The following is a 23,855-nucleotide window of genomic DNA, read 5'->3' on the forward strand; positions in this document are numbered from 1 at the left end:
TCAATTATGTCACAATAGCAAACATAAAGCTACCAATAGTATGTATAGATCAAGCTGGTAATACTAGATAGTTGTGACTAAGACTTATCGCGTGCAGTTTAATGATGAATGTTTATAGGACAGCGCCGGTGCTAGGGTGGCGTGAGGGATGTTGCAAGTATTCATTACCCCTCATGTACAGACTCAATCAAACCGAGTCTGCAATTCTCTTGTAATTTTGTTGTGATTAATGCTTACGAGGAATCACTTTGTTTCCAGATTTTTTTAGAAGGTTATTCAGGTGGTCCATGTTGAGGGTGCTTTCATTGAATTCCACTCCTCCTTGTTGATATTTGTTTAATAATGTATAGGTTATTTACAAAAAGTATATGAACAAAATAACCGGTAAAACTTAGCAACTGATAATAACGGTGGCAAACACAAGTTCAACAACCTAATATTAATAAAAAGTAATACTTATATAATGAAGGAAATCAATTTTGTTACCTATTCTTTATTTGTTTAATGCACATTTTGATGATTAAAGGAATAGCAGAGTTGATAGACATACAAGTATTAAAACATGTTTTAAAATTATTATGCTATATTAAACCGATTTTCTTTTTGACAATTTTCGTCAACTTTCGGATAAGGAGATCAAAAAGAATTTTGAATATAAAAATATGGACACGATATTTTGGTTAAACTTTCACGTTTTTAAATTCAAACGTGTAAACAAAATTAATGATTGGCATCTATATAGACTTAGATTTTAAGCTCATTTATGCATACAATGTATAAAAGTAGGTGTGAAATATTGATATGCTAAATAATATGTTTTCAAAAAGCTGGAAGAACATAACACTATCACGTTGACGATATATTGGATTTGTTTATAGATGTATGCATCAACAGGTATTCTTAAATTGAGTTTGATTAAAAGACTTATTTTGCAGTACTCAAGAAAGGGACATTATTTTCCGATAATTGAAGTTTCAATTACGTAAACAAGAAAATATTTTATATTGATATTTTTGCCTAATTGGGTTTTGTTGTTGTTGCTGTTTACAACGCAACAAACTTTTTTTTAATACTATAACTGTTTGTCGTTACCGTTATTTTTGTTGATGTTGATGTTTAGTTGAACAACAACAACAACAACAACTACCATTCACATCATTTATATTTTAGGTGATTTATTACATATTGTTGCCTAGCATGATGCCATATCCCAAAGATCTACTTTAGATGCATGTGTTATCCTTTCCAGGGCCATATTTCTTAAATAGACTTGACTCTACTTCATTTTTTACTCTCTGAAAGGCGAACAATACATACCATGGATACAGATTTTTGGTAAGGGCTGTAGTTCTGATGTATGGCTTACAAAAGATGATTAGTGATAAACACTTTTAAAGGGTATTAAGCTATATTTTATGAATATATTTGTAAAATTTATCATCTCACGGTCGTTCATCAAAAGAGTTGTAACAAAATATAACTCTGTTATTTAACACACATGAATATTGTACTGAAACAGAATGTTTTGGAACATAAAATCTGGAAACAAAGTGACCCCTCGGAAGCATTTGTCACAACAAAATTACATAAGAATTGCAGACTCGGTTTGATTGAGTCTGTACATGAGGGATAATGAATAAGTGCAACATCCCTCACGCCTCCTAGCACCGGCTTGAGCGGTACACTTAATAGTGCTGGCATCAATGATCCCGAAGGAGCAGAAAAATATAACAACACTGAAGTGAAGAAAAACTTATTCTGCAATATTTTGTAGGGTTTTATCTGTTTAGAAATGCCAATGCGACATTCACTTTTAATGCAATTTACTACCGTATTTATTTCATACAAGAATTTTGGAATAATTTCTTTAAAAAGTTTTTAAAAATTTAATGACTTTTACAGCAGATATATAGCTTAATACACTTTAAAAAGCTTTTATAAAGAAAGAGACGAAACAACTATTAAGTATACTTATACTAATACCTCTTGCTTTAATACATTTTGAGACGTATTTGGATTTTGATCTCAGAAACCATGTGGCATTAGTAGTGGGTAACTTGCAGGTAAATTGGCACATACCAATTCGTTAACAAGGCAGTGTTAGATGACCCCCGATAAACTACAACCATGCATAATAACAGACACAACAAAAACAAAAATGTTCTACATCGACAGCAAGGTATTAATGACATCGTTACCAGTGACAATTAGACATGAAATACATGAAATGTGTCTATATTTAGAGATATTTCTTAATATGCATTCTCTGAAACACCACCTTCTCTTTAGATGTTATCAAAATAACTTTCAATTTCCATCTTACTTGAAATTCAATCCCAAAGATGACGCTTGATGAGATATCAGTTGATGATATATTTTTTGTTAGATATTCTTAATGTGTTTTATCATTAATAGCCGTTTTGAATAACAAGCAGTTTCCTTATAAATAATATACATAAACAGAAGGCTTAACTTAAAATAGTACTTCTTTTTTTATTTTCTGCTGCTATATAATTATATATACTTGAACATAGCTGTTTTGTTCTGCAAAAACGTTTCTGCAAATACGTTGTCATTGCGAAAAGTGTTCTTCAAATCATTCATGTGGACTTATTATCTGATATGTAACATCAAATCCGATAATTAAATTGATGTGTTCAATACATTTTAAAATCGTTTATAATTATTGTTGTCATTATTATCATCTTCATAATATTAATAATAATAATAATAGTATATGACTATTAAATATGAAAATAAATAATAGAAATCGTAACAGGTTTTATAAAATCATTTTGTCTTTAACGTTTTGTTTTGATTATGTCAAAATCTGAAATTGAAAACATCTGTGACCATCTTGTATCACATCTTGATTACATTATGCATTGTTTTGAGCAAAGCAGATGTAACCGTTCATAATACAAGATTATCATTTATTACTCGAAAGGACGAGTGAAAGTGTGCGGTAAAAAAAAAACACAAATCATATTCAATTTATTACCTTATGTTTCTGTACGTTTTGAAAACATTTCTGAAGTGGAAGGAAATTATTGTATGTGTATAATCCACAGAGAGTGAATGTCTCTTATGAAAGTATGGATTTTAATAAAAGCAGTTTTTCCAACGTATCTGCTACTGTACTGAATTCCTCTATAATTTTAAAAGAAGTTGCAAATGACACTAATTCTGAGGAAAACATTTCTCTCCAGGATTTGTACGATTATATTTACCCAAAAACATTGGAATGGGTTTTAATTATAGTGTATGGTTTAACCTTCGCCCTTGGTGTTGTTGGAAATATACTTGTGTGCTCTGCAGTGTGGATGAATCGGAACCTGAAAACCGTGACAAATATTTTCATGGTAAATTTGTCGGTAGCAGATTTACTGCTTCTCATAATATGTCTACCACCAGCATTGGTAGTTGACGTCACAGCAACATGGTTTCTTGGAATAATACCATGTAAATTACACATATTTCTTGCCGTAAGTAAAATACATTTTCTAAATTAGGATCCCTGATTCCAAGGTTTGTCTTTGCTAATACAAAAGCCATATATTGCATTTACTTTATTTTTTTTATATTTAACTGTTGACTGACTATAATTGTTGAATTTTGTTTGTTTTTGTCTAAATGAAAAAGTTAAATGATCGAACATGTTATATGCACGAGTATGTCTTATCTTTTAAGCGCACTTCCTGCAATAAATATACAACCAAAATGGAATGGTACAAAATGGATTTGAATATGTTTCACAAAATATATCATGTCTTGATTATAACATTTACTTTTATGGGGTCCTAGCGTTATTTGGAAGAACAGATACAGTCAAATGGGTTCTTAATTTTCTTTTTTATTTTCATGTGACTGTTCTTTGCTATCAAACAAAAATCAGAACGTTAATTTCATGTCAAGATCGACTTTACTGTCTTATCTTTGCTGTGCACTCAAATCACGTCAAAAATTTTGGAGTCTTCCATATTAGGATGCCCTCAAGCCAACTTGCGGGATATTGTTGGTTATATTCAGGTGCCAGCTCGTGCGTGAAATAATGCACAATAGGGACAGCCAAGGTAATCTGAAAAGGCGCCATGTGACAACTGACAATGAACAATGACAGTGTGACATAATGTTATACAAAACAACAGTCAAACAAAATCGATTTAATGTTGTAATAGATATGATAATGAAAAAACCGTAAAGCAAAGTATTGTTGGAGCTTGATAAAGTGAATGTCGGTGGTCTCCATTGTTGATATTTTCTTTTGTTTCTCTTTTAATTGCTGTTTCTTAAACAGATGTTGATATATGATTCCAGCTTAGAGCAATAGCTTTTTGTCTCAAAATGTAATTTTTCATTGTTTTTTTTTGTTATCCCAAAATGAATGAAATTGATTTGATACCTCATTTACACTTAACATCTGTCACACACTTGTATGAATGAATAAAAGAGAAAACAAATGATCTTGTTTTTCAAAGTTATTAATAAAACGCATTTGTGAATTAAATATGTTGGCATTCAAACATGTCACACACGCATAATCGACAATATAGTATTTAAAAAGAAATCGTTCCAGTTAATATGCGAACAGTGTTGAACAAGAAAATGGTTCGTACTGCTCGCTTTTTAGTAGGTACCTATTTTAAAATGTTCCCGAAATATGACAAATGTTTTGTCAAGATTGAAAGATGGACACGTACGTTGGATAGGAAGAAATAGAGAAAATGGTAAACCCTAAAGTCCAATAAACCCTAAAGTCCAAAACGGCAAAATTGAAACTTTTGCAGATTAGGTTTATTGAGCTTGTTGATGGACGGTACTGTCTAATGCAGACTACCGTCCACGCCCCTTAGCACCGCTTTAAGCAGAATTCAACATTTAAAAATGAAAATGGTGAAATTTTAAATTTAGAAAAAAATATAACAAGTAAAAGTACTGTGCATTTTCGCGTTAAACACTATATAGACAAACACGAGAGTATGAAGTTATTTTATTTTATTGAAAAACAATGACTCTTACAAAAAGCTTTTGAGTCATGATTCTTGTCACTTAGCAAAAACGTAAGACAAATAAAATCGTATTTGATTGTAAGAAGATTATACAGGGATGATCAAAAATAAACCGGACTGTGACTGTCAATCGAAGAATTTTCAACCTATCACTTATTGTTATATATCACACTTAATCAGAAAACAATACCTGTAAACTGATGCTTTATCTAATCTGATAACGCAAAAAGCTTGTCCGTATATTTTACAATATGGCACATTAAGATTTCAAAATACGCCAAAACGTCATGAACCATATCTTTGATGTTGTCAAAAAAATTACTTCATTTAATCCATATTTATATTTGCAATCCCAATTCAAACGTCACACGTTAATGAAATACTCCCGTTAAAACTGTATCGTCGGAATGTCTCGAAAATCGATCAATAAGAAAAATTTGCCAAAGTAAGACGAAAAACTGTTAAAAACGTAGAAAAATAGTATGACTATCAAGAGAAATGTTCCGGAAAGCTGCAGCATATTTTTTGATTAGCATAAATAATTAAGAAAGGGTAATAGAGTAAAAGAAAATAAGTTAAGGAGAAACAGAAAAAGAAATTTTCAAGGACGTTGGTGACGTTAATCGCCAAGACGTTGAAAGATGAAAGTCGATTGAATGCGGACATTGTCAACGATGTTCGACAGTAGCTACGGGACGGTGCAGTCAACTCTAAGGATTTTAGAATGATAATAGTTAATATGCATTGATGACATATATTGTATTCTTGGTTGACAATTGTAACAATTATTTTCTTATTTAACGCAGTACTTACATGGAGAAATTGTGTGAACAATTAGACAGTCACTGTTCAAAATCGTCTAAATTTATTTTAAAATAATGACTATTTTGTTCAAAGTTGTATTATTCTTTTATTTTTTCTTATGTATGATACCTTATCATTCAGCAACATTATTTTACATTATTTGTCATACATCAACAACATGACTTAACCACGTATTGGCCTACTCCGTGAATGAGTAAAAAGCTGCTTCGTTAGTGACGTCGTTAACGTCAATTTCAAAGTTACCGTGCGCCGCATTGCTTTACATGTACATGCAAATAACAGCATAACTTTTTTCTTTGTTAACATTTCTTGTTGGTATTTTTTGTATCATTCAGGGGATAGATTCCGATTTATGTTCCGTGTATTTGTATGTTAATTCATTTAACAGGTAAAGAATCATTTACAAAGACCGGTTAATTTTTGATCATCCCTCGTATATCGAACTTAAAATAGCTCTTAACTGTGAAGAAAATGCAGTTTTTTAAAATGTTGTATTTCATTCAACTTTTGAATACACGTGCTCAGTGCTTCTCTATCCTACCGTAGTACAAGTACATGTATATTACTTTGCATACCTAATTTGTACTGCCTTACAAATATCTTAATTTCCATATATAAAGTCAAAATATTTTCACACCAAGACTTATATCTACTATATATATCAAACAATTTTGCTTCATATTTTTGAAGCGTTTACTTGATTTATTTCTGACAAACACCGCTTTTCTGACCGCGTAAAAGGGGCTGTGGGCGTGTCTCTCTTTATCGACAGTAGCTACGGTTTATTCCAAAATTGTTCACAGTTGCTCTTGAAGCTATCGCTACTCATTACAAGTAAAGTCGCTGTCCTATATACATTTATCAGAGAACACAGTATCTAAAATAAGTGTTCTTCTGTTTAAAGATATTATTAACAGACATTTTGGCCACTCTCATTCACATCCCGTATCCGCTCCAGAATGTTAACTAGGAATATTCCGAAATTTATTCATAGTGGCTTCAGAAGTGTTTGCTGGGATCTGATTATTTTGTCAAAAAGTAATTATACGAATTAATCTATGAAGGGCCCTGATATGGTTTAAATAATGGTATTTTATGGCACTTTATCAGACAATCAAGCTTAGAAAAAAGTTAATACGGCTAATAATTAAGCCAAAATCATCTCCCCGGCGCATTATGACATGTAATATTTTGGTACGTCGTTAAACCAAACAAACGAAACTAAAGTGTCACTTTGGTTAAGATAACCCGCGTCCGCGAATGGTTACACATGTGCATATTGGTATGACATCTAATTAAAACACGTGATAATTATGTTTTGTTTTTTCGAATATAAGGGCTGATTTTTTCATACTTCGACTAGACATCACAAAAGGTAACTCCCCGGTGGGAATAATATGCTTTATTATGTGATGAATCGCCTTGGAATTATCTGAAGACAGCAAGCTTTAATTCAAACTAAGCCCACTTTTTGTTCTGATCGATTCAAATGTCATTACAAAGATAAATGTTGTGATGTTGTTTTTCTTCCTTTGAATAAATAAAAAACATTATCTGAAATAATGAATGTTATTGTGTTTTAGACCAGCATACGGCAATACGACACAATCGGATTATAAAACAGCAGACGTTTCTCTTGAATTAAATTGATTTTTAAATCCATCAATGCAAAGCCATCATGCTTTAATTAAATAATTAATATCAATAAAAAGGGGGTTTCTTTAGGGAATAAATTGAAAATTTCTTTTTAATTTTTTTGACCCAGATAGAGAAAAAAATAATCATCTTTTTCCAAAGAAAAAAATTTAAATGAAAGCCCCTTGCCTTTGGCATAAAAACGTTTTTGTATCCCTTTTGCCACGGGGCGTTTTTATTACTTTTTTTATGATCAAATTTTAAAAAAATTTTGAAATTTTAAATTCCCAAAAATTAAATTCATTTTTTCCCCTTTTCGGCCCCGGTAAAATTATTTTCTTTGGGTTAAAATATGTAGCTTTTTCTGATTATCCCCCTTACGTTTTCGATACCTTTTTCACATATATAAATTGATAGCGTTGTAAAAACGTCCGTGTTTATTTACAACAGATTCCGATTACAAACAGTATTACGTCATTCTTGTGAGATTTTTTCACGAGAAGAATACGCTCCTTCCTGGTTTTCCTAAAATATATATAATGAGCAAAAAATATGTAAACTTTATATTATGTTTTTAAGGCAACACTGTACAGCACATAACTAGATATATTGTAATAAAATACCTTTTTAATTCATGTTTTTATATACATTTGTATTTGTTGTTTTTATAAGTAACGATAATAATTCGTTATAATTTCATAATATTTTTTTTTCTTTCAATTTATTGACTTTAATGTTATATAATTAATGCTTGCAAAGTACAATCATCAGTAAGACATCAGGAAATTATTAACTTATGTTAGGAATGTCTTTAATTTACTGTTTGAATCTCAAATGAAAATGAGTGTGGTACACATTTCGGTTGCTTCCTTCAACTTAATATTTGAACACGAACCAGCTGTAAAACTTGTACATATGAAACAACTTATAAAATCTATAAGGATATATAAATGATAAAACCGTTTCTAGATACATTGAACATTGTTACTGAGATTTAATGACAGGTGTCTATTTGTTTTCAAACATTGATTTTCAAAATATCTCATTTAATGATTTTGTTTGAAATACAACGTTTTGTCATATTGGCAAGATATTACAATTTTTCACTGTTTATTGAATAAGAAAGAAAGATATACATGTATGGTGGGCTGTTATGTAATTATCATATTTTGTACAAAATTTAATTTAGGGCTTTACCTAAATAATAAATTATTTTTGCTATTCATTTTTTTTAAAAAAATCAAAAAGTTTTTAAAAATCATAATTTTTCGGGTCTTCATAGAATGATTAATTATAATTATAAGACATTTTTGCATTACGGGATTCAAGTCCTTTTTAAAGCTAGAAATGTCTTTAAAAAAGCACTTTTTCTTTTTTTCAAAAAATTGGGAAAATTTTCCGAAATAAATTTGATGAACTATGCCTTTTTCCTTTAAACGAGGGTTGCCTTTGCCCCTTACTTTTCCATGACCGTCCGCGAGAAAAAAATTATCATTACGGGTATAGGGGATTACTTTAAACATGCATCGCAATTCCAGAACTCATCACCTCAACAGTGATACCATTGAGATCCGACACGGTCCTGTTGTCTTCTTGCTATCCAGCCCTTTGGGATGAAAAGAACATCATCATCTTCCAGATATGTCTCATGGTGGCCTTGTATTTCCTTCCTATTGCTATGATGGCCTTCAGTTATATCCATATTTCGTTAGTTTTATGGAGAGGAAGCATTTCAGAATCGGAATCAATTGAGCTAAGTATGAACATAAGTAAATGTTTTACTTCCTTTGTATTCTCATAACTACACTTTCATACTGATAGGGTAATACCCTGTTCCTTTTACACCTTTATTTGTCTTTACATAAATAATATACAAAAATGCAAATCATAGTAAGTAGATTCATTAAAGAGTAATTCAAAATCTATGCAATCAAATAACGACAAGTATTTCTTATATCTTAAAATCTTCAAAGAAAACATTGTTGCAAGAAAAAAGGAGTGCCTCATAGTTGTGTATTTTATTTACAACAGTTACTGTTATCCCAATATAGATATATTAAAGACAAAATTAAGCCTCAATGATGTTTATATTTGTATTTCTTTTCTATTCTGAATCCTACTGAGATTTCCAAATGTTTACTTATTGATCATACAATTGAGCCTTTTTTGTATTTTGGCTATTACTGTCCGTGTGCTTACAGTGATTTAGTGATTTGTATGAAGTCAAAATGCAACGTTGTTTACATTTTGCTACCTTTGTCGCGAATTGTGTCACATTTATTACAATAAAAGTACATTTTTATATAATACAACACATGTTGCCGTTTCTATAGAAAGAAAAATGTATAAATTTCTAGGCTTAATTTTCTGTTAAGTAGCAATGTAGAAATGTCATGGTGTAGGACATTTTAGCATTGTATTCAAGAAAGTAGGTTGAACACGGACACAGAATGGAAGCAGCTATGACGTGCTAGGAATAAGATGATATATATATATATATATATTGCATAGTCTTTATCAGCAAGTTTTACACGTATATAACATTATATATGCAATGAGTTCAAACAACAGAAGGTCACACAATACAAATTGATCAATTACAAATCTGTTTAAACATATGATCCTTACATAAATGATATGGAACAGCTTCTTTATTATAATGTCGGAAATAAAAATATCAATTTCAGATTTCTTTTTACTAATCATACTTAGCTTAGATAATATTTTAATATTAACAGCAGCAAAAATACAGACGTTTTTTTTTCTCGCACGAATTTGTGACGTTTATAAAATTCTAAAAATTGTTATATCTCACACACAACTTTCTTCGTTGTTATCGAATAGCTTCTCTGTGTGGTCTATGGCTATAGTGTCCGATATATAGGTGACTGACCTTATACTATCCGTGTTTAACATATAATTGTTTAATGCATATTAATTGTCATTTGAAGTATTGTATGGTTGCTTCCATTAAAATTTATATTCTTTGTCTAGATAAAACTTGTTTTATGTAATGTTCAGATGCACTACTATTTCAAAGTTTTACAATTATAGATAAAATGGAAAACTTCAGTCAAAATGGAACAACCAAAACTGTTGTCAAATACGGTATTGTAAATATAAGCTAGTATCTACGCCTGTTAGCATTTATGTTAAGCAGAGTTTAAACACTTCAATATTAGAGGATGTTTATTTTAGAATGTGTTCGTTTTTACAGTTTAAACGAATCTATGTATTTCCTTGGTTGACGATAAACATAATTATATTTCACAGGGGCAAGAAAACCAATGATTGGAAGAAGTATCCGAGTTCATGAAAATGTCGGGCAGACAGAAAGCAGACGGAAAGCTGTTCGGATGTTGGTGGCAGTTGTTATTGTATTTGCCCTGTGTTTTCTTCCGAATCATACCCTAAATATACTACGGTAAGATCAGCCTTTGGATTTTTTTTCAAAATCTTTAACAGTTACATGTACTATATCAATAGTAGGTCATTTAACATTGCAAGGAAGAGCACCTGAGGTCGTCCTCCAGTATTTAAGCTTGACAATTGCCTGTGTTTGTGTGACTGCAGATAAAATAAAATACAATTTACACATTTCATTTAAATTTAGTTGGATAAAAGATTAGACATTCCATTATTTTATCTTACTATATATTTTTCTATAATTTATAGCAAAACATCATTTCCCGTTACATTTTATTACCAAAAAATGATGCTTTCAGTATGCAATTAAATCGTTCTGTGATTTTTATCAATCGTAAAAAAAAATCTAACTGTTGCAGATATACAGGACAGCTCCAAAAAGTGCCTAACAAACGCGTGATTGCATTGTTTGCCCACTGGGCAACATTCTTCAATAGCTGCGTTAATCCAGTCATCTATAATTTTATGAGCGGTAGGTGTTTCTATATGAACTGTTTAAACCCTTGCATTTTTCAACAATGTAAATACATAACCTTTTTAAAGTGTACAAACGAAATGTCTTCGTATAAGTTATAAAGTCCTGCAGCACTAAAGTAGAATTACATACTAGTGTATTCGAAAGGTTGCTATTGACAAATTCTGATTATGATTTTTTATACTCCATATTATATAGTTGTTCTGCATAAATGATGTTACAAAATATGCAATTATAGACATACCTTTTGAGATTTTCTTCTGCTTATCTTTGTCAATTAAACATAAGCAAGAAGTTAAGTTGAAAATCGCAGACTTGGTTTAAGTCTTTATTTTCATGAATTTAATATATAATTGTTAATACAAACATATCACAAGGCCTTAAAGCACCGATAGCAAATGAAACTTGTTTTATGCATCGATTTAACCGTTATTGATATAACTAAATTTGGACCATTTGGTCATGAAATTAAAAAACCAAATAGTATGTTCTTTGAGTTAAAATGTAAACCTTCTAACTTGCCTGTTACATTTTTATTTTATTTTCAGAGACATTCAGAAAAGCATTTAAAGAAGTGCTGCTTCGATCTTGTTTTCGATGTCGTAAATTGCAAAGGCAATTTCAAAGAACAAGCTCATACCGCATGACATTCTCGGGAACAAGAAGTGGAGTAGGTGTTAGATTTAGCAACAACAACAGTTGAAAAGCATGATATGATACTCAAAATTGGATAAATTTGTTTTATGACATTCAACCTATTTTGTTCTGTTTCTTATTGCAAGACATAACACAATTACAAATTGCCTGTATCTTTCTTTGGTATAAATCAATATTATATATCAATAGACTTTGCAAATGAATGAATTAGGGACTACCATGGCCGTCGCGATACACTTAACATGTGTTTTTGAAAGTGTCTTGCAGTTTTATTGCATTAGTTCAAATAAAGCGTTATCTTAAAAGTATAAAAGTTGTTGCTATATGAGCAGCATATTCAGGGTCCCCAGCAGTGGTTTGAAATAAAGACAGATAAAAATTAAGTACTATATTGATAAGTGTCACTAATCAGTATATTAATGTAATAACTACATTTTTCTATAAGTTTTAATTCCTCGTATTGCTGTATCATTTTGTAAAAGTATATAAAAAAGTTTTGTTTGCAAAATTTAATAAGTAAAACGATCTCAATAAATATTGGAACAATTATTTAGTTTCTTAAAGCATTGCAATTTTCATGCCATTTTATGAGTACAATATCATTCAGTATAAAATTTAATATGATTTGACTAGCCAATCAATTATTGTTTTGACAAAATAAACAACGACAAAAACAGTTTTTATTTGCGGTTATGGTTTAATCACATATTCAGCAACTTCGCAGTTACAGTGTACGTAACTAGGAATTCCTACGGAATTTATTTTTAACACTTAATTTGCTTGACCTAGTTTTATTGGTATATATTGTATATACATATTAATATGTATAATTAATACTAATAAAGTATTAAAATGCATATACGTGTGATGTATGTATAAATTATGAGTTCCAGATCGTTTGCAGATTTTTGTTTTAATAAAAAAACTGTTTTCGTGTTTTAGGTTCTTTACTTCGAAAATTTGATTGTTTTAAATATACATATATGTATTCAGATATTAATTATTATGATAATGTGAATAAACTTTAATTTTCAATTGGATATGTGTGTGTTTTTATACATCATATATAATGAAATTTATATTTGTGGTGAAGTCGTGATGTATATAGCCACAAGTATAACAATTAGTCACATTTCTCTACTTTCCCATTTATCATCAGATCCAATATATTCGGTTGATTGAAAGTAAACATATAAGAAATAACAATAGTCATGATTTACAATTTTTGTCGCAAACTTAATTCACTTAAATTGATATAGCCAATGAGTAACGCATTAATAAGCGAAAATATTTTTGATGACCTATAAACTGGACCTTAACGTACTTACAGCTAATCATCAACAAAAATGACATATGAATGGAGCGAATAAGTAAATCATATTAAACAAAATGCAGATAATTGTAATGGTTAAACACCAATCGCCGTTCAAACAATGTTGTTTTTAAGAAAAGGACACAAAGAAGATTATTGCTTTTGTAATAAGTGTTCTATACAAATTTTATGAACTTCATTTTTATAACAATGTATTGAATTATGATTTTAATTTATTTGGATTACCATAAGTATTATAAGCATAAACGGAAGTATCTATAATACAGAATATAGGCCCATTATGCCCTTAAAATGCTTTATATTTCACAAAAACCTTTTCTTCCTGATGTCCTGTTATCGTTTCCTAAAACAAGTTATTTAATGTGACCAATTATTTAAACCATCTTTTGCTTCTGTTTTTCTTTTGGCAATTAGTACAGATATAGTTATTTAGTATTTTGAATGGAAGACAAAATACAACTCACTTGTTTACATTTTGCTACTTTTATGACAAATAATTTCTTGTTCAATGCTACTTTATTCAGGTGATTGGCACATAACATGCTCTAAAACCATAATTGAAATGTAATTAAACACATGTAACGTTTCTAAAAAAGGATAAACAGCTTATATTCTGTGGCATAGTTTGCCTTTAAAAATCTAGAGCTTGTAAGAACAAAAAATAAATGTAAAGAAATACAAAATATTGTGCACAGTTCCAAATCGGTTTAAAAGCCCTCCCTTGAATTTGATAGGATTATCTTTAATCTGAAAATGGACACTAAATTATACAATAAAATTTTGATATAATATAACAATATTATTCTTTCTCTGAAATAATAAGAAAATAAATCCAACACAAGCTGTGCTTTGTACACACTCTGTTCATCTGTAACAATTCAAGTTTTTGTAATCTTGTCAGTTGCTTTCTTCATCAATTTAATAGTTGTTAGTTTGCTTTTTGTGCAAATAACTGACGCCTGGCTACAACCATTGCGAGAGTTTAATTCTATCTACATTACTATTTTAAGCATAAATTTTGATTGGACAATAATTTTTATTACTTGCAAAAGACAAAAAGGTCTTAGATTTTTACTTTTAATGAAAATTGTAAAGTTTATTGATTGAAATTGTTTGTCCTGTTTTTGATGAACATTTTTGCAATATTTTAAACCGTACGATTACCATCATAAATACATTATGTGAACATAAATGGAAAGTCAGAGAAAAAACAATGCCGAGGTGGTTTTGGACTAAAAAATAATAATTATAATTATACCTAAAATGAAAACGCAAAAGCTCATAGAGTGCTATCATAGTGAAGTTTCATTTAAATAGAATATACTTTTATTTGAAATAAACACGTACATTGTTAAATCATTGTAGCTTTTTAGTAAAGACGTGTTGATCTTAATTTACAAAGTGCATTTAGAATTTGCGTCATATTTTAAGATTGCATGTTTAAGGCTTCGTATATGGGAATGGTATTTTGTTACGTTATTGAAATGCTAGTATGACAATAAAAGGATAATTTCAGTTAGCGTATACAGTAATATTTTATTACATTATAACATGAGCAAGTTATAAAAAAACCTCTTTACCTTGAGTTTATTTTTAACAATTTCTGGATTGGATATCGTAATTATATTGGTTGTCGTTAAATATCATAGATGAAAATAAATATTAATTGCGAAACATTTGTCCTCTCTAATTCGATAGATAATGCAGAACAATCATCAGCGTTTTCATGAGATGTACTTTTAATAATGAAATGTCCTTAAAATTGATTCTTTCATAGCGTTTACAATGAGGTTTTGATACGGGAAATATAATATATCTTTTTAATGAGCGTTCAACATGATAACAGAAATCTTTCTAATTGGATACAGTTACAGAGGTGTATCACAAAAATAATATGGCGTTATCTTACATGTGTTGTTTCAGTCTCGTATTTCTTCTTTTTTATTAAAGAAAACCCAGAGCGTACATGCCAATATAGTTTGACTTTCCGATTGAATGGCCATAAAACTAGTACTCTAGAAGGACTGATGTAACTGTATTAAGAAAGAAGATATTAAATGTGCATTTTGATTAAACAATGCCTAATACAGTCTAAGACTAGCCAAAACAAAAATAGTGTTTTATGATACAACATATATTCATATGAGTACAAATTGTATAAAAAGTAGAGTTTCTGTTGGTGATCTACATCCTAACCTATTTCCTTATGTGTTTTGTGACTTGTTGGTTACCTTTGCTATGATCCTGTTTTTTTGCTATATTTGGATCAGGCATTAAGGACTGCATTCTATGCACGTGACTCTGTCTTATCAGTCGATCATCTTTAATTTATTACCTTATTTCTAATTTATTATAAAAATGACATTATTAGAGTTCCACTGATATCAAAAAGGCTTGAAGTATAAGATTTGAAATTCTGAAAAAGATCAATCTACACACTTTAACTATATGAAATAAATATCAACGAACATACACCGGTTTTCTTTTATCATTTTTTTATCAATGATCAATGATACATAATTCTTATATTTTATGTCTTCGTTATGTTATTTTCCCTCGCCATAAATCATAAATTTCAAAATAATGTATTTTTCACGAATAATTAAAAAATGTGACAATAAAAAGTCCATTTAAAATGATACTAACGAAATATTTACATAACAATGTCAATGAAAATATATTTTGATATCAAACAATATAAATACATAGACTAAAGAGAAGTTTTGCTGAAAATACCTTTTTTCTGATACGATTAATTTAGTTTTAATTTACTTTAATTTTAATCATTTACTATTTATTGTAATCTTATTTTAACCTTACTTATTTTTCTATCTAAAGCATATAGACAGGCAGTCATCCTGATCTGTATCGTCACTCTATTTACTCGGGGCTCTAATGACTAAAATTGTCAACGTAATCGATTTCTTTATAATAAAATTCAATATATGGACAAAATATGACATAAATACACAATGTAGTATATCAATATAATATCTAAGTTTGAAAATACAGGGATTTTCTACTATCAATTTAACGTTAACGTTAAAGCAATATGGAAATGCCAACCCCGTATTTACTCAATACATATAAAAACATTATAGCATTTGTGGTATTGTATTTCTGTCATAAGATGATTCCTTCGTGCAGACTGTCGTTTTTCTTCAATATTTTCTTTTTATAAAGAGCCTATGCTATCAAGGGTAACAAATGAATATTCTAAATAACTTGATAATGTTTTCTTTTCTTTAGATAGGTTGATAAAAACAATGTTTCTGTAAAGATTTGTGCCATTACTAGAAGAAAATGCATTTAATAAAATAACATTGGATACATAAGTATATTTCTAAATGTATTTGAACAGAGAAAATGATGCAAAAAAGACACTTTCAAGTGGCAAAATGGCAATAAATAAAAAAGCAACCTATTAGTAAGCGAACTTTGAAACATAGAACTTCAAGGTAGTATTGTTATTTAACATGACTGTACGTTGTATTTTTTTATGACAGACAAGCACATTTGTAGACATAATATTATATGTATCGATGGCAGGAAACAAGCTGGACAGAAAATATCATTAAAAAGGATATACGGCACTGGTGGAAGCATGCTAACTAATGTTCAAGAAGTGGACTTTCATTAATTTGTGAAATATTGCACTTGAAATGATTTTATGATTAGCTTTTCTTTTTACGTTCAACAATCGAAACATGTAGATTGATGGAAGCAGCAACAAAAAAGAGAGCAAGTGTACAATGGCTGCGAAGAAATTGTGTAGCACCACAATAATGAATTAATATGAAGCTATTAGGCTTCGGAAATGAAAACAAGACTGTACTAGATCATGTCGTTGTGCCGTTGTGCAAATGCTGAACGTTCAATGGTTATATTATATTAAAATTATTGCACATTCTTGAATTCAGCTGTTATCATCATCTTGATTGATTGCACATGTGTATATTATCATTTATTTCATATCTCGTAAACTGATGTTTAGATTTTTGTTGAATATCTTTGCATTTTTAGAATCAAATGAAAATTCATATTTTTAAGACTTTCCCCATGGAATTGTCAGTATGCTGTTGATTAGAAAATTAAGATATAAAGATATAAACATTTGTATTCAGCACGTTTTAGAAATGCGGCATGTTAAAGTAATCTCTAAAGTGTAAATAGCCAACATTTGATTCGATTAGCTATACACCCAAATCTTAACTTAATTACATCTAATCCTGTATAAGAAACTTTCTTTCCATAATGGCTTGTGAATGAAGCAAAATGGTCAAGCATGAACTGTATTTCTTTCCTTTATATAGCAATTTCATTTAATTTATATATTAATTACACCACGTATATACAATAAAGGCAATGCGATTTACAACGTTTATGTTTTAACATTTTAAAATCAATAAGTGTAAAGAAGAGATTTTGATGAAGATATACAAACAATCTATTCCTGGTATCAAATCAGTTTCATTCCCCTCGGCCCTGATTTTTTTTTTAAATTTGATATGAAAATGAATACAGGCGGGAATTGAATATAAAATATGATTTTACTATTGCTGTCTGTACAGAGAAAGAAATTGAATCTTACACAAGCTGTGCTATTGCTACAAAATATGTTTTTATTGTAACAATAGAAGCCTTTTAATATTGTAAATTGTCAGTATCAATTTCATGGATTGTTCTGTTCTAAAGCACATGCATGCGCTGATATAGCATCCGGCTGGTTTTTCTTTTGTCATTACTTTTTTAAGCATTTCAATTTGCAGTAAAGACCAAAAGAGATTGGAGTAAACTGAAACATGATTGCGGTATTTCGCTGATAACAGAACACGTTGCCATATTAAAGTACATGACTTAACAAACACTTCTTTTGTCCAAAGGAAACAAAAGTGAAGCTAGGAAAAACAAACAACCCATGGCAGAAAATGACCACCAGCAAACTTTTTCAAATAATGGATTGAAATGTAATTACAAAAACAATTTATAAAGGTTGGCGCTCAGCATGCAACAAACAAAACAAAACACACACACAAAGAAAAAAATCAATATTAGTAATGACCTGAGCCAATGATTCGCTGTCATAAATTTGTGCATTTTCTTTTTCCTTAGCAAACCATTAAATATTTCAAAACCTTGACACACGACAACAGTATATAAAGAGCACATGGGTTCGTGTTAGCTAAGGCGTTAGCTGGGGGTAATAGTAATTTTACGAAGAATGATATTTTACTGTTACTCACAAACATGTTAAGTATTTTTTATTACCCCGAAAAATACTGTGATGATATGAAAATTTCAACTCAATCTAACTGTAAAAAAGTTGAACAAAGAGTAATTATTATAACTCAACTCTTGTCGTGAAATACACGATTATTTTGTTTATTTTATTATCAATGAATGAGCTATATGTTATTGCTCCTCGTCTTTGTACATAATAACTTCCCGCCAAAAATAAGAAAGGCGGGAAAATTATACTTCTATGCTTTGCTCCACGCCACACTTTCTCACTTTTTCTTGCTTTTCTTGTAATGTTATATTTTGGCGGTAAATTAGCCTACATAAACACGCCCTTTCACAGCATTTGTTAGATTCGGACATTACAGTCATTGGAATATACACGGTGTGTTATGTTTAGTTAAAATGAGAATTATAAAGTTTATAAAAGGTTAGAAATTAAAAATAAAGTGTTTATTGAAAAAGAAATAAAAAGTTTGTCTTCAATGTTGGTGTAAAACCTGAATCTCCACCACATTGAAATTGGTCCTGCGAACCGGATGAGTGTTTTTGTGAAAAGTGTTTTAAAAAAAAGAGGGAATTTAAAAAAGTGTTTCGATGGAAAAAGGAAAATCAATTTTGGAAATATTTTCAACTTGTGTAAAGTTCTAAAAATCTAAAAATGTGATATTGTATTTCCACGTGTGATTTTCTGTGATGAAATATGCATAATGAAGACATGTGTTCTGTACTTTACAGTTGAAATGTTTGTGAAAATATTTAATTTGAGTGTTTTTTTATAAATTCCTGCTTTGTAAGTAAAGTAGGCAATGAATAGCTAGGGAATTTTATTGCCACGTGGTGAGAATTAACAAGAAAAAAGTATATTTGTTCTGAAATAGTGTTATATGCATCATATTTTATTCAGCGAAATACGGCAGTGAAATAATTCATGATGGGCGATACTAACTTGTCATATCTAAAAGGTGTTCGGACACGATTTTACAATTTCTTAGATACAGAGATTGGAAATGGGGAGCAGCTATTGTCTGAATATTCAGATGTAATGCTTATAGATGCTGAGGAGCAAGCAGGATAGAAAATAGGATAGACGAATGCAAGAAAAAAGTCAATAATTACACGGAAAAACTTACTATTCAGTCTGAAAAAATTGCATTAGCTATTGGAGACAGTGATAGTGAATTCTTACAAGTAGTCATGGATAATGATTCAGCCTTACAGGACAAAGCAATGACTATAGTTTATAAACTTGAAAATGTTCAAAAAGATATGAAAGGCTTAATGTAGAATACAAACCACTAGAAAGTAAAGGAGCAGAAACTGTGGTACAGCATATGTGTGAGCTTCAATTGATACTACAACAGGAATTCTTTGAAAAACAACAAAGAAGAAATGAGGAGCAAATGGAAATAACAACAAAGGTTCTTTGAAGAACAACATGCTTTAAAACATAAAAGTACAAATACAGTGACATTACCCAAATTGGACATGATCTCATTCAGTGGAAATCGCCTTCAATGGACGGAATTCTGGGATTCTTTTCGAAGTGCGATACATGAAAATGACAAGCTTTCTCCTATTGATAAATTTAATTATTTGAAAGGAAAAATAGTAGGTGAAGCTAGAAGTGCCATTGCTGGGCTGACATTATCAAATGAGAATTATGATATAGCTATTCATATTCTTCGTGAAAGATTCGGTGACCTCCAGGATATAATTGATTTACATTACAAAGGTATAGTGAATATCTTACCACCGAAGAATAATACAGAAGGATTAAGATTCTTTTTCGACAAGATTGAGCGTCATTTACGCAGCTTAGAAGTGATGAATGAAAATTTAGACCAACAAGTGTTTGTGTCTATGATTAGAAGCAAACTTCCCAGTGAAGTTCTTCTTCAACTTGAAATACAAAAGAGTGCTGGTACTAAATGGTGTATTAAAACGTTACGGGATTTGCTTCGTAAATACATAGTTTCTAGGGAAAAATCTGACAAACCAAAATCTCTGAATGACTCGAGTCAGTATGTGAATAAACAAACAAATCCTCATACGAATAGACATACGAGCATGTCAAATCGTTATAAAAGCCAACCACAGACAAACTATTCTGAAGGAGCATTAGTTGCGAATGAGAAAAGGAAAGTTTTACTTCCATCAGCGACGATATGCAGATACTGTAGCAAAAAATCACTGGAGTGATGAATGCAATAGATACAAAAACTGTTGAAGAAAGAAAGTCAAAGTTAAAAGGATGCTGCTTTAGATGTTTAAGAGAAGGGCACACGTCTTCTGACTGTAGAAGTAGTAGAATATGTGTATACTGTGACAAATCAAATGTACATCATCGAAGTCTTTGCCCGAAAAGGTTTAAAGGAGCTGTAAGGAGAGAAACAGCTATTGTTCGAAAGAAACAATACAAGACAATATTGAAACAAACATACCCAAGCCAGATTATATAACTGGAGAAAATGCAATGATATCTTCAGGAGAAATGGTTCTCATGCAGACAGCTAGGACAGAAATCTTGAATTCTCATAATAATAATCGAGCTGAAGTGCGACTCTTGTTAGACTGTGGATCACAAAGAACATATATTACTGAAAAACTAGCAGAGAAACTAAAGTTAAAAAAGGAAAAGATAGAAGAAATTAAGTTGGTGACCTTTTGGTAGCAAAGATGTAAATACAGTTCACACACATTCGACAACGTTTACAGCTAAAATTAAAGAATGGAGAACATATGAGTATAAGTGCAAAAATTGTTCCTGTCATAAGTGGAACTATTCAAAGGAGACAAATAAACGTTCTAGGAAAAGATGGCATCAAGGACATAATTCATAGTGTAGACCTAGCAGACAATATTCCAAAGGAAAATGAATTTTCAAGTGTTGAGTTATTAATAGGAAACGACTTCTATCTTGATATTGTTCTCCCACAAAGAATAGAAATTCAATCTGGATTATATCTACTTGCATCCAAGTTAGGTTAGGTCATGGAAGGTTTCAAAGATACTTTGAAATTTGAAAACGGAAGATATTATGTCACCTGGCCGTGGAGAGAAGAGAGAAAGGAATTGTTGCCAGTTAATAAAGAATTGTCATTCGGACAGTTAAAATCGTGTGTAAAAAGGTTAAGAAACACACCAGGAACTGTTGGAGAAATATGATTCTATTATTCAGGAACAATTAAGTAAAGGTATTATAGAAGAAGTGAATGATACCAAAGGTGATTTGATACATTATATACCACATCATGCAGTGATAAATCCACAAAAATCAACAAAGGTACGAGTAGTATATGATGCTTCATCAAAATGTAAACCAGAATATAGCAGTTTAAACGAATGTTTACATCGAGGACCGGTGATGCTTCATGATTTATGTGGACTTTTGATGAGATTCCGCCTACACAAAATAGCTATTATAGCAGACATCGAAAAGGCATTTTTACAAATAGGTTTGCAAGAAAGTGAACGTGACAAGTTTTCTGTGGTTAAAATCATGTGAATAACCAAGTACTGACTTGAAAAATATTCAAGAATTTAGGTTTTGTCGAGTTCCGTTTGGCGTGATCTCGAGCCCATTTCTACTAAACCAAGTGGAGAGTCATTTAGAAAAATATGATACAGAAGTAGCTAACAAGATAAAAAATGACATCTATGTTGACAACGTTGTGACAGGAGTAAAAACAGAAACTGAAGCTATTGAACTATATTTGAAATCTAAACAAATATTCCAGGATGCCTTCACGAATCTTAGAGAATGGCTTACAAACAGTGATAAAGTAAATTCTTCAATAGCAAAAGAAGACGGAACTGAAATGAAAAGATACTGGTGTCCTTGGTCATACTTGGAATCCTAAGTCTGATACACTTTCAATAAGACAGCCTAGGATACAAAGTGAAAATAATTTGACAAAAAGATTTGTTCTCAAGGTGATTGCATCAGTTTTTGATCCGTTGGGAATGCTTTCACCTGTATTGCTTAAAGGTAAATTATTGTTACCAAAACCTCTGGAAACAAAACTCTCATGGGATGATGTGATAAAAGATGAAAAATTTAAAGAGGCGTGGTCAGATGTCAGATTAGACATATGCAAAATCTCAGAGTGTTCATTTCCAAGGTGTCTATCAATGGAAAGAAATGAAAACATTACCTACAATTTACTGTGCTTTTGTGATGCATCAACGAAGTCGTACGCTACTACTATCTATCTCCATCAGAAATGTGGTAGTGAAGTGAAAGTCGACCTCGTGTTTGCAAAAACACGACTAGCACCTGTTAAAACAATGACATTGCCTCGATTAGAATTGATGGGGTGTTTTGACAGGTGTAAGGTGTTTGAAATTTGTAGAGGAGCAATTAAAATTGGAGATTGAAGGATCATATATTTGGACGGATTCACAATGTGTGATAGGATGGTTACAAACAACTAAAAAGTTACCTGTGTTTGTGAGTAATCGAATCAGAGAAATAAAATCATATGTTACAACAAAGATAAGTTACGTAAAATCAAAAGAAAATCCAGCAGATGTTGCAACAAGAGGAGCAACAATACATGACTTACGCAATAACAAATTTTGGTGGAATGGTCCTCATTGGCTTACAGAATATTTCGAATTGTCCTCCGAAACAGCGAAGAATTTAATTGAAGATTCAAGTACAGTTACTGAGAGCACAAATGTCGTGGAAAGAAACTCCGAAAACTTTGAAACTGAATTTCTTGATGAAGAAAATCTGTCGATTGCATGTACAATTAATGATCATGACAATATTTGTGCTCCATTTGGGATGGACAGTACCAAGTTTTCTTCTGTTGACAAATTGATTCGTACTACTGCTCTTGCCTCACGATTCATTAAGAAAATTAAAAAGCAAAAGTGTGAAAACCAGTCGTTAACATCTCAGGAATTGGAAACATCGGAAAATATGTGGATCCTATACCTACAACGAAAAAATTTCAGTGAAACTATCTGCGGTATATATAATCAGAAAACAACTACCCTACAAAGACAGTTAGGTCTGTTTATTGATCCTAAAAGAATCTTGAGGAGCAAGGGAAGACTTGAAAATGCAGGAATAACTGAAGGAGCGAAACAACCGATCTTGCTTCCGCGTAATGAGTGGTTTACCTATCTGATAATAGAAAAGGTACACAAACAAAATTGTCATTGAGGAGTTTCTCAAACACTTTCGAAAATTCGATATAAATTTTGGATTCCTAAAGGACGTTCAGTTGTTAAATCAGTGTTAGGT

The 23,855-nt window shown here is 30.7% G+C and overlaps 3 protein-coding genes across 3 annotated transcripts; all 3 read left to right on the forward strand.

Moving 5' to 3' along the window:
* The first annotated feature begins 8,994 nt into the window (after window positions 1-8,994).
* Window positions 8,995-12,910, forward strand: LOC132733216 (orexin receptor type 2-like). Its single transcript, XM_060719817.1, has 4 exons — window positions 8,995-9,226; window positions 10,743-10,893; window positions 11,255-11,367; window positions 11,919-12,910. Exons 1-4 carry the CDS (start codon window positions 9,118-9,120, stop codon window positions 12,071-12,073), a joined length of 528 nt encoding a protein of 175 aa, XP_060575800.1. The 5' UTR covers window positions 8,995-9,117; the 3' UTR covers window positions 12,074-12,910.
* A 7,176-nt stretch (window positions 12,911-20,086) lies between these two features.
* LOC132733208 (uncharacterized) lies at window positions 20,087-20,800 on the forward strand. Its single transcript, XM_060719809.1, has one exon. It carries the CDS (start codon window positions 20,087-20,089, stop codon window positions 20,798-20,800), a length of 714 nt encoding a protein of 237 aa, XP_060575792.1.
* LOC132733209 (uncharacterized) lies at window positions 20,800-23,774 on the forward strand. Its single transcript, XM_060719810.1, has 3 exons — window positions 20,800-20,979; window positions 21,780-22,056; window positions 22,954-23,774. The coding sequence occupies exons 1-3, from the start codon at window positions 20,800-20,802 to the stop codon at window positions 23,772-23,774; spliced, it is 1,278 nt and encodes a 425-aa protein (XP_060575793.1).
* The last annotated feature ends 81 nt before the right edge of the window (window positions 23,775-23,855 follow it).

Source organism: Ruditapes philippinarum, unplaced genomic scaffold (assembly GCF_026571515.1).
Source record: "Ruditapes philippinarum isolate M1 unplaced genomic scaffold, ASM2657151v2 ctg3712_1_1_1_1, whole genome shotgun sequence".
Lineage (NCBI taxonomy): Eukaryota > Metazoa > Mollusca > Bivalvia > Venerida > Veneridae > Ruditapes > Ruditapes philippinarum.

Coding starts and splice junctions, on each gene's coding strand:
- LOC132733216 (XM_060719817.1), top strand. CDS start 9,118: ATGGTGGCCTTGTATTTCCTTCCTATTGCTATGATGGCCTTCAGTTAT. Junction 9,227..10,742: donor ATCGGAATCAATTGAGCTAA/GTATGAACATAA, acceptor TATATTTCACAG/GGGCAAGAAAACCAATGATT. Junction 11,368..11,918: donor CATCTATAATTTTATGAGCG/GTAGGTGTTTCT, acceptor TTTTATTTTCAG/AGACATTCAGAAAAGCATTT.
- LOC132733208 (XM_060719809.1), top strand. CDS start 20,087: ATGATCTCATTCAGTGGAAATCGCCTTCAATGGACGGAATTCTGGGAT.
- LOC132733209 (XM_060719810.1), top strand. CDS start 20,800: ATGAATGCAATAGATACAAAAACTGTTGAAGAAAGAAAGTCAAAGTTA. Junction 20,980..21,779: donor CGAAAAGGTTTAAAGGAGCT/GTAAGGAGAGAA, acceptor TCTATTATTCAG/GAACAATTAAGTAAAGGTAT. Junction 22,057..22,953: donor AAAGGCATTTTTACAAATAG/GTTTGCAAGAAA, acceptor TGAAATTTGTAG/AGGAGCAATTAAAATTGGAG.